The sequence below is a fragment of the Pelodiscus sinensis genome, chromosome 5, assembly GCF_052426305.1.
Source record: "Pelodiscus sinensis isolate ZL-2025 chromosome 5, ASM5242630v1, whole genome shotgun sequence".
NCBI lineage: Eukaryota > Metazoa > Chordata > Testudines > Trionychidae > Pelodiscus > Pelodiscus sinensis.
In genome coordinates, this window is record NC_143056.1 from 24286578 (window position 1) to 24298348 (window position 11771).

Below are 11771 nucleotides of genomic sequence, written 5' to 3' on the forward strand. Positions count from 1 at the left end.
ACAGGTGCTGCACTGCCCCAGCTGTGCCACTGGCGCTTCTGGGGGTGTAGCACATGGTTTCAGGCGTGGCAGTAAGTTGAGACACTTTATTTGCAAGTGAACTGTGGGAGATTTAGTCTGCCCTTCTGGACACAAATCTTTGGGAAGTCTATCAACATTCAAGTGATTTAGCTTGTGTCCATTCCTCACTGCGTGGTCAGTGGCCTACATGAAAGCAACTTCCAAACACTTCGGCTATGTCTACCCTGCCCCTTCTTGTGCAAAAAAATATGCAAATGAGGTGAAGCGTGGAATATCGCCATGCCTCGTTTGCGTAATTTATTAGGCTCCGTTTTTGCACAAGAGCCATTCTTCCTGAAAAAAAGAGGAAGAATGGGTCTTGCGCAGGAGGGGGGTTTTGCACAAAAAGGATTTGTGTAGACAGCTCCTTTTTGCGCAAAAGCTTCTTGTGCAAAAACGGAGCCTAATTAATTATGCAAATGAGGCACGGCAATATTCCATGCTTCGCCTCATTTGCATTTTTTTTGCACAAGAGGGGGCAGTGCAGACATAGCCATTGGGCTGTGTGAGAGGACAGGAGCAGTGTTTAGGCCAACACCCAAGTATCAATAGTGAAGACACCCAGGAACCCCGCACCAGTTGCAGGGATATGTTCTTGAGATCACTGTGAATGGCAAAATCCATGTATGTGGGGGGCAGGAGGGTGTTCCCAACACAAAACAACCACATTTTTCCACCCACTTCTAGTTTCTGGCAGTGAGCATATAATGAATTGTGAGTCTCGTGATATTTATATTTATGATTATGTGTCACTGTGTCATATTATTCCCAGTAAGATTTCCACACACCCTGACTCAGATCATAGAATCATAGAATACTAGGACTGGAAGGGACTTCGAGAGGTCATAGAGTCCAGTCCCCTGCCCTCATGGCAGAACCAAATACTGTCTAGACCATCCCTGATAGACATTTATCTAACCTACTCTTAAATATCTCCACAGATGGAGATTTAACCTCCCTGGGCAATTTATTCCGTGTTTAACTACCCTGACAGTTAGGAACATTTTCCTAATGTCCAACCTAAACCGTTTTCTCCCTCCTCCTTATGACACCCTTTTAGATACCTGAAAACGGCTATCATGTCCCCCCTCAATCTTCTCTTTTCTAAACTAAACAAACGCAATTCCTTCAGCTTTCCCTCATAGGTCATGTTCTCTAGACCTTTAACCATTCTCATTGCTCTTCTATGGACCCTCTCCAACTTCTCCACATCTTTCTTGAAATGTGATGCCCAGAACTGGACACAATACTCCAACTGAGGCCTAACCAACGCAGAGTAGAGCGGAAGAATGACTTCTCGTGTCTTGCTCACAACACACCTTTTAATGCATCCCAGAATCATGTTTGCTTTCTTTACAACAGCATCACACTGCTGACTCATATTCAGCTTGTGTTCCACTATAACCCCTAGATCCCTTTCTGCCGTACTCCTTCCTAGACAGTCGCTTCCCATTCTGTATGTATGAAATTGATCGTTCCTTCCTAAGTGGAGCACTTTGCATTTGTCTTTATTAAACTTCATCCTATTTACCTCAGACCATTTCTCCAGTTTGTCCAGGTCATTTTGAATTATGACCCTACCCTCCAGATTAGTCACAACCCCTCCCAGCTTGGTATCATCTGCAAACTTAATAAGCGTACTTTCTATGTCAATATCTAAATCGTTGATGAAGATATTGAACAGAGCTGGTCCCAAAACAGACCCCTGCGGAACCCTACTTGTTATGCCTTTCCAGCAGGATTGTGAACCATTAATAACTATTCTCTGAGTACGGTTATCCAACTAGTTATGCACCCACCTTATAGTAGCCCCATCTAAGTTGTATTTACCTAGTTTATTGATAAGAATATTATGCGAGACCATATCAAATGCCTTACTAAAGTCTAGGTACACCACATCCACCGCTTCTCCCTTATCCACAAGACTCGTTATCCTATTAAAGAAAGCTATCAGATTGATTTGTTCTTCACTAGGTCATGCTTGTGGTTCCTAAGAGAACTGTGTTTTTATTAGTAAGTAAGTTTCTAAAACTTCAGCAGGGGAGTGGAAGTGGGGAGCTTTGTCAATGAATAGCTTAGACATCTCTATGGAGCTCTGAGCTAGAGTGGAGCTAGCTACTACCTCCATTATTACACATTAGATCAGGAGAGTAGATGAAATGTAAATCATGGGCAGATGATTGTTGATTAAATCTGTTTAGGGGTAAGAGAAAGGACAAGGAGTATTTATTTACCTGGCCTATGTGTCAGCTCAGGCAAGGAAACAATGGCAGTTACTTCAACCTTACCTCAGGTACCCTTGAGCTCCTAGGTGTGGGGTGGGATAAGAGAAAAGATTTATGGATCACTGGCAGCTCTGAAATGATTTCAAAGAAAATACTGGACATCTTTCAGAACTCAAACTACTCCTACAGGTATAAAACCAATGCTTAAGTGAGTGGAGACCATGGAAATCAGATCTACACCAATGAAGACTGACACTGAGGTACAACCTAAATTTTCTAAAGCTCTGATCAAAGGAACCGGAATAGTAAATTGGAGAGCTGAATGTTTATCTTCGTATCCCAATTGCTGAAGGAATCATCAGGTTGTTACCAGGATTTCCTCAGAAATAGATTCAGGAATGAATTTCTTGTAGTTAATTTGTGGGCTCACCCTTAAGGAGAATCCATTTCATTTGGAAGGAGCTTAATAAATTCCCTAAATACTTCAGACTTTAGACAAAAACTGAAGTTCAATACTGTTTATCACACACAGCCGCCAGCACACAGAAATAGTACCAAGAGCAGCAAGCAAGAAAACAAGAAATGGAAAAATAACTAAGTGGCAAGGTTCAAGAGCCAAACAAGAATACTTTCAAAAATGGAAAACTAACCACAGTGAAGCAGCTACAACAGGCAAGGTGTATGATGTAAATTACAAGAGTCAAGGTAGAATCTGAAGAACAAATAGTTAAAGAAAAGGCCAAACAACAAGAAATCTCTTATGTATATCAAAAGCAGGAAATCTGCAAGAGAATCAATCCATCTGCTGGACCACTAGGGAGTGATCTAGGAAGGACAAGACCTATTTCACTAACAAGGAAACCAGCTGAAGCAACAACTAAAAATAGGATTATAAAACATCTGGGTGATCACCATGTGATAGGACTAACAGCAGTTTCTGCAAAAGGAGAACCATGTCCCTCTGGCCTGCTAGAATTCTTTGAGCATGAAACTAAATAGAGAATAAGAGAATGGGTTGAAAATTCTTCCTCTTGACAAGGTTCCTCTCAAGAGGCTATTAAGACAAATTAAATATCAGAAAGGGAGAGAGGTACTATAAAGTCATGGAACAAAAACTAAGGCTATGTCTAGACTGCAAGCCTCTTTCGAAAAAGAGCGTCTAGACTGCACGCGGAACTTTCGAAAGAGCAAGCCGCTTTTTCGAAAGAAAGCACCCAGTGAGTCTGGATGCTCTCTTTCGAAGAAGCCCTATTTACATTCAAGAACGCCTTCTTTCGAAAGAAGGTGTTCTTCCTCGTGAAATGAGGTTTACCGCCGTCGAAAGAAAAGCCGCGTTCTTTCGATTTAATTTCGAAAGAATGCGGCTGCAGTCTAGATGCAGGTGAAGTTTTTTCGGAAAAAGGCTACTTTTCCCGAAAAAACCCCTGAGTCTGGACACAGCCTAAGAGGAGAAAATAGTGAACTTTCTTTGTGGCACAGTATTAACTGATATGCCAAGATTCTGGGCCAGAGCCAGTGTTGTTTAAAATGTTCATTCATGATCTGGAAACACAACTGACATAACCTTATTAAAGTTAGTCGGAACTAGAGAAAACTGTGAGGAACTCCAGCAGGACTGAATAAAGCCAGGTCAACCAGTAACATGATGGCAGATGAAATTCAATATTAATAAGTGCAAAGCAGTGAACAATGGAAGAAATAATTTTAGTCGTTGATAACACAATCTACATTCACTAACAACTCCAAAAAAGCCATGGGCAACTCTACTACAAACACTGCACAATAAGCAGCAGCAGTTAAGCAAAAAAAAAAAAAACCACATTATGGTGTATAAGGAATGGAATGAAATATGATAATACCAGTACATCCAACAGTGTTATATTGCCACTTGAAACAGTGTTCAGTTCTGAACATGGTAGTTCAAAAAAAGGTTATGTCAGAAATAGGATTTCAGAGACAAGCTATGTAAATAATTAGTAGTATGGGAGGGAGACTATGTAAAGAGAGATTTAAAAGACTAGAAGTATTTAATTTAGAGAAGAGAGGAGGGGGAAGAAAAACAAGCATAGAAAAGTTTTTGCTCTTTTGCTCATCCTTACTCTAATAAGAGAACATGCTATTAAACTGAAAGGAAGCAAATCTAAAACTAATAAAAAGAAAATACCACTGTCTGCCACTCACCCACGCTCATCATTAGCTAGTGGAATTAATTTTTCACAAGATATTGAAGTAAAAACCTTAACAAGACTTCAAAAAAAAAAAAAAAAAAAAAAGGAGGGAGATCTGTTTATATAGACAGTGAGAACACCCCAGTTACTGTAAATATGATTAAAACTACGTTTGGAAAAGCTACATACCTCATGCTCTGGAGGTTAAGTCAATTATTAATGAATTGGGATAGAAGAAACTTATTCTACAGGCAGGTTGTTACACAGTTACCCACTTTGGGGTTTTTTGCTCCTTCCTTTGAAGCCTGGGGTACAAGCTAGACACTGACAGAGAAAAGACTAGAAGGACCTGCTGGTTGGATCAAATAAGGCAATTAAAAATGAGATGCTATACAAAGACCAGCACACGTGGCTTTTCGGTAATTATAATCCTGATTGTCATGTAAGGAAAACAGAAAGGAATTGACAATAAACATATAAATAAATAAAGCAAACATTACAGATGAAGCTGCATGTGCAGTGCCAATTTTCTCCATGACAAACTAAAAGTGCTAGCAAGTAAATATGCTGCCACGTGACCTGCTAAATGAGTAGAAATGAGAGGGCACTCAGATAATTGAAATGCTGGGATAATCGCAACAAATTAAAGACTTTGCTTACAAAAGTCTTTAAATCAAAACTACTGGGTTAAAAAGCTCTGTATTACCACTGCACATAGTTACAGTAGGCATATTTGGCTCCGTTTGTCCCAGGGCAGTGGGTTGATTTCATCCCTTCACATTAGGAATGCAAACAGATAGAGCCCTGTGGTATTTTTTTTATTTTTCAGAATGTCGTGTTATTTTGTTTTATTGGGGGAAGGGGTCTGCCCTAGAGCATGGATACAACCCTTCCCCCTTCCACTTCCCAGGGTACCAAGCCCTTGGCAAGGGTGGAGAAACAGTGAGATTTCAGTCAATAGATCAGAATGCCACTCTCTCAAATTTGGCCTGGCCACCCCTCCATCATGACAAAGGGGTGGCCAGGCCACGTGAATGGCCCTGTGGCTAGAAGCCATCACTACAGGGTGAATAGTTTGTTTTATTTCATGTTATTTCACTTTGAGCTCTGTACCTAGATATGGCATCTTCCAGGCACTTTTTTTAAGTTTTCCTCTATACATAGACAGAACATAAGCCTGCAAAGATCTCTGGAGATATTCATAGATTTCAAGGCCAAAAGAAATCTGTAGATCATGTAGTTTGACCTCCTAAAACAAGTCACAGAATTTCAGCCAGTTACCTCCGTACTGCAGCTAATAACTTTTTCTTGACTAACGTGCATGTGCCTTCCAGAAAGGCATCTAGTCCTGATTTGAGGAATTCAAGTGACGACAGGTCTACCACTTCCCTCAGCAGTGTGTTCCAAAAGCTAACTCAACCTCACTGTTAAACGAAGGTCCAGCTTCTCAGTTCCCATTTTTGGATAAAACTAATTATGAAGGTTGACAGGGCTAGCCCTATCAACTGGTGTATAGGGTGTAGGCAGCTGTGTGTACAGTGGCATGATAGAGGTGGATATATAAGCTAGCTATTTGGAAGGGAGGGCAAAAGTGAATAATTGTTTCACAGACCCACCTCAAAATGTTATAGAATCCGTGTATTGCTGCTGTGGATGCCTCTTACACACAAGGGCTATGTGTACATTCCAGGCTTCTTGCGCAAGAACGACCACTCTTACGCAAAAACTTGCCTATTCTTGCACAAGAAAGTTTACAGTAGATTGTCAGAAAAGAGGGCTTTTTGCGCAAGAGTTACTCCTGTCCCTACGAGGAATAAGTCTTTTTGCGCAAGAGCTTTTGTGCAGAAAGGCTAGTTTGGACGGGAACATGGGTTTCTTCCTCAAGAAACCCCATGGCTAAAATGGCCATCAGAGCTTTCTTGCGCAAAAAAGCGTTCACACTGCCATGGACACTCTTGAGCAAAAGCACATGGCAGTGTGGTTGCGCTTTTGTGCAAGAACTTTTTGCACAAGAACTCTTGTGCAAAAAGCCTTCAGTGTAGACATAGCCAAGGTGTTTTAAAGCCATACAGGAAATTAATAGGCAGGAATAGGGATGTAAGCAGCTAGTCGATTATCCAATAAGAAAATGCTCATCAAATAGTTGACTTGACTAGTTGCTTGCCCTACCCCTTGCTGCCTCTATCAGAGAAAGGCAACAAGGGGCAGGGAGCAGGAGTTGGTGCTGGGTGGAACGGGTAAAGCTGGTTCCCCACAGCGCTGTCTCTGTGGGGAACAGGGGAGGCAGAGGCACAGCGGGAAATGGCACATGCAGAGATGGCTTCAGTCCCAGCTTGCGCTGGTTCCCACCGACAGTGCTTCTGCTTCTGAAATGTACAAGAGCCCAGTAAGCTCTTGTACATTTCAAAAGCAGAAGTGCCACAGGGAGCAAGGGGCAAACAGGGACTCAAGCAGTCCTCACTCACCCTATACTCTCTGCACCACCACCCCCCTTTGCTGTCTCTATAAGAGGCAGCAAGGAAGGGACAGGAGTCAGTGCTGGGGGGCGTCAGCTTAAAAGCCTGTCCCCTCCAGCACCATCTCTGGGGTGCTGCCTGCCCCCCTGCTACCTTTATGAGAGGTAGCATGAGGGGGGAGGAAGAGGAAGCTGCTGCAAAGTAGCCCTTGTCCAAAGGGGTCCCAGCAGGAGCTAAGCTTTCCTGCAGACAAGGGCTGTTGCTGCCAAGCAACCCGTTTGTGGCAGCCAGAGCCCATGGGCAGGGGCTGCTGCCTGAACAGCTTCTATCCGCAGCCAACCCTGGCCACCACGAACAAGGGCTGCTCTGGCACCAGCAGTCTTGGCTTGCACTGATCACTGCGCCTCTGCATTTTAAATGCAGTAAAAGCCCAGAGACTCTTACTAAATTTAAAATGCAGAGCCACAGTGCAGGTGGCTCTGGCGCCAGCACGAGCCAGGACTGCTCAGTCCCGGCTCAAGTCGGCTCCTCAGGAGCTACTATCGCTACGGCTCTGCAGAGGCGCTTATCAACTAACTGTCTAGTTGATACAAATTGTGTCAACTATGGGATTAGCCAGATAATCACATCGGAACATCCTTTAGGCAGGAAACTATGTAGAGACTGCCAGAACATGAAAATACTATGTTTATAGTTTATTTCTGTAAAATGATAGAACTACATGATGCTTGCAAAAATAAATAAAATCTGCTGTTAAATAACTAGCAGTATTCCCTGTAGAGCATGATGTAATATTTCTTATCTTTAAGTACTAATAAGTAACAATAATACATTGCAATTATATAGCATCTTTGGAGGATCTCAAAGCACTTTTAACCAACCATGAGAAAATAAGTTCTAATAGGTCAATCATGACACACAATATGCTCGCTACTCATACATTACGATGTTCAAACTCATCTCTTTCAAAAGAGACACAAAACTGGAGACATGATGGAAAAATTTATATACAATTAAAGTTATACTTCAAACAGTGCAAAGCAAGGTAGTATGATTATTCCCCATTGAAAAGCAATAAATACACACATACAGAAAAATATTTTAAGAAGGTTTTTTATTAAATGATTGCATAATCTGTCAGGATCTCCTGAAGTCATACAACCTATAGTATTAGAGAATTTTATACTTAACTGTATTTTAAGTGTGCTTTCTTTCCATTCTGAGGGAAGAATAAAGTAAACTCTACACACATTTACTAGCAAGGTTCTATCTATCAGATTTAACCAACTCAGCATGTATATTGAACTAATATCTATGGTATGTGTTAAAGTGATTTGTATGCAAAATGTCAACAATGGACTAGGGATGTAAGCGACTAGTTGACTACCCAATAAGCATATGCTTATCGGGTAGTCAATTAGTGACTCAACCAGTCGCTCCCCACTCCTCTGCTGCCTCTATCAAAGAGAGGCAGCAAGGCAGGGGAGCAGGAGCTGGTGCTGGAGGGAGCCAGCTTAAAAGCCTGTTCCCCCCAGCACTGTCTCCACAGGCGGGTCAGGGAGGCAGAGGCATAGCAAGGGGACTGGGCACGAGCCAGGAATCCACCAGACTCTTAATACATTTAAAAAGTAGAGGTGCAGCATCTGGGACCAAGCACCAGCCAGGAATCAGCTGATTCCCAGCTCGTGCCTGATTCTCCTACTATGCCTTTGTCTTTTAAATGTATTAAAAGCTTGGCAGGTCTTAATACATTTAAAAAGCAGACCTGCAGCGAGGTTAGCCATTGTGGCTCTGCAGTTTCCCCCCTTACTGACTAATCGAGTAGTCGATGAGCTGATTAAATGCAATTTAACATCCCTACAATGGACTCCTTTAAAAATTCAAAATCAAATTACCCACTTGAGAAGGCAAAACAAATTTCTGCCCCAAAGAAAAAAAGTTTTAAAGACAGACAATATGAAATCAGGAGTGCTCTAAGATTTTTCAAATTCTACTGTCTTTCTTCTTGCAATACTTCTGAATTGCTAATAAGTCACCAAAGATATAGAACAAAAGACAAATTTGGTCTTTGACTATGATTTCTTTCTATTCCTGAGGCAGCCAGTGTGCTTTACAAAGATGATGAAGTGGAAGGAAGGAACCAGCAATGGTTGGGGACAGTGAGGCAGGGAAACCCATGTTGCTTTGAGACATTTACAAGGAGATCGAAGTCCTGCACTGTCTGCAGCAGAAGCGGGAAATTATGGTCCAGAAATAGATGACCTCCTTCCTTCCAGCTCTGGTCTGATTACATGCAATCTATGCTGGCTGCTCCTATGAGTCATGATAGCCAAACTGCCCTGGACATCCCTACAGCAACCAGGCCCACTGCTAGAAGGTGGCCTTTGAATGATCTGGATGGATCTACACTGAAACCTTGCAAGGGGAACACCTTCTCTGCTCCCCTGAACCTATTACAACCTTACATGCTGGCCCACAGCCCAAGGGCCAGGGAAGAGGAGACTGGCAGAAGCTGCAGGGAGTGTGCTACCCAAACAACATCAGCCTTGGAGATACCCGGCTCTGCGCTGCAGAACTAATTTCAAACCTGCCTGCTGCCTTTTATAGCCACTGACATAATCCCTCCTACGGATTTCAAGTCACGACAGGCCAACATGCCAAACATGTCTCCACCCACTAGAATTACCTATCCGGGGAAGGACTAGGAGGCGCAGTTTAACGTCCTCCCCCCAAGGGGCACCGAATCCCACCACCCCTGGAGAGACTGCCAGCTAACCAGCCACAACAAAAAAGGCATCCGCTGGAAATCCAGCCCCAAACGGGGGCAAGGGGGCGCTGCCCCTCCCCCTGCGCACACTGAGCCAGGCCAGTGCAGTGAGTGGAAGCAGCTGTGTTCCCCGGGAGGTTTGGGGGGGGATCCAGCCCCCCGAGGACTCGCCCAGCACAACGCCCCCGCAACCCCGCCCCCTGCTCCATAAATCCAACGAATTGACCCGCGTGGATCCGGCAGCCCGTCCGCCCCCAGCCAGGTGCGCGTCCGGGGGCGGGGAAGGCGGCGCGGCGAGCCCAGACCCGCCCGGAGAGCCGCGCCGGCAGCCAGGTGGGAGGACCCAGGCAGCCATGGCAGCGCCGCGGGGCCAGGAACACCCGGCCCTTGGGAAACACGCGCCCGGCAACCGAGCGGGGGAGCTCGCCGGACGGGACGCTGCTGCCCTGTCGATCGGCCGCGGGGCCGCCTCCCCACGCGAGCCCGCGGCTGCTGGGTCCCGCCGGGCGGAGGATCCATCGCCGGGCCCCGGCCGCGCTCACCTCATCTTCCCTGCGGTTCAGGGGACTCGCTCCGTCCGCCCGCCCCCGGGAAGTTTGTCCGTGTGTCCGGCGCGCCGCGGCCGGCTGATCAATGCAGGGCCCCCCCGAGCGCGCTGAAAGCCAGGGAGGCGCGGCGGCTGCTGCTGCATCGGCTGCCAGAAGCGGGGCGGGGGCTCCCTGCGGCTCCGCGGCTCGCTCGCCTGGCTGGGCTCCTGCTCTGGTCCCGCGGCCCCTGCCAGCGCATCTTCCTGTGCCGAGGGCGCTAGCTGTGGGGATGGTCCGCGGCGGCTGACAGCTGTTCCCGGGGCCCTGCCATCTTCCGCGCTCCCCGGGCGCGTGTGAGAGAGGGACCCAGCACACAAAGCCGGCGGAGCTCTGCTGCCCACTGCTGCTGAGAAACACTTCCGCCAGCCCCGCGCCGAGCTCGGCTTTTCCCACGGCAGCCAGCCAAGCCGTGCGCAGGAGAGCAGGCACACAGCAGCAGAGAAGGCGCACGCAGCCGGGACACAAACACCCCTGCCCCCTGGTTATGTACCTCCCAAATAATCCAGGCATGCAGACAACATAGTATGCTTACAGACACCATCGTAAACATGTACACAGATAGGATGATCCACACACACAACATGCACCCCCCTCCACACACAACAATCTGGATCTACAACATCATGCACACACGATAGTGTAAGAACGCTGTATGCATTTTACACTGGTGCTGGGGCTTATGCTCTCATTGGCTGCTGGTAATTGCTATTTTTCAGATTTCATTTAGGTGTTCAGAGGCTAATAAGGTACCCTATGAAGTAACAGCTGTTGTTGTGCGTTAAAGACTGGAGGACCAGCTTAATAAATAAGAAACCATTGGAAATGACCAATAGTCCTATTTATTTATTCCAAAGTAAACCCTTACATTCACACAATTTGTCAGAAATGTGTAACTTTAACAATTGGAAAGTGAGAATTATCTTCCCTTGATTATTTACATAGTCCTCTCCTAGAGAGTCCCAAGAAAGCACAAACACATTTACTTGAATAAGAAAGAGAAGAACCTGTCAGAAATAAGCCATGATACTCAAAGGTGCCCCTTCCGTTATATTTACCTGCATTAACTCATCAAAATCATGTGGGGGTGAGGAGGTTCCTGGAAGGTAATAAGCTTATCTAGAAATGATGAGAAAAAAATAAAGCCTATTTTCTTTGGCTTATCTGTAGAAAACCCTTCAAAGCACTGGTCATTAAGCAGCCTGTGCGCCATATGGGCCTATGGCAGATAGTACAAGAGAATAAAGACATTTATTAATGTATAGAGTTTCATGGCAATTTTAATTTCTTCTGAACTATTAATACAATTGTAATTCTATGTGAGGTTAATTTGTATTTTAAAATAAAATAATTTCTTTAAACAAAAGTCTACAGGAGATGCTTGCCAAAATAATGATACATCTATTCACATAAGGCTACATCTACACTGGTGTGTTCTCACGCAAAACCCTTTTGCGGAAGAGTTCTTCTGCAAAAACTCTTCCAGAAGAGAGCGTCTACACTGGCATGTG

The 11771-nt window shown here is 44.9% G+C and overlaps 1 protein-coding gene across 3 annotated transcripts in view; it reads right to left on the reverse strand.

Annotated features, from left to right (window-relative positions):
* Window positions 1-11348, reverse strand: part of EVL (Enah/Vasp-like) — a 211449-nt gene extending 200101 nt beyond the window's left edge. Inside the window, exon 1 of one of the 3 annotated variants that reach the window (XM_075926581.2) lies at window positions 10219-11348. Coding sequence is in view for 1 of the 3 variants with exons in the window: in XM_075926577.2 (XP_075782692.2) it covers window positions 10219-10223 (5 nt within the window). In the remaining 2 variants the exon portion in view is untranslated. The remainder of the gene's footprint in view (window positions 1-10218) is intronic. The other 2 variants (XM_075926578.2, XM_075926577.2) reach the window with 2 other exon arrangements.
* Between the last annotated feature and the right edge of the window lie 423 nt (window positions 11349-11771).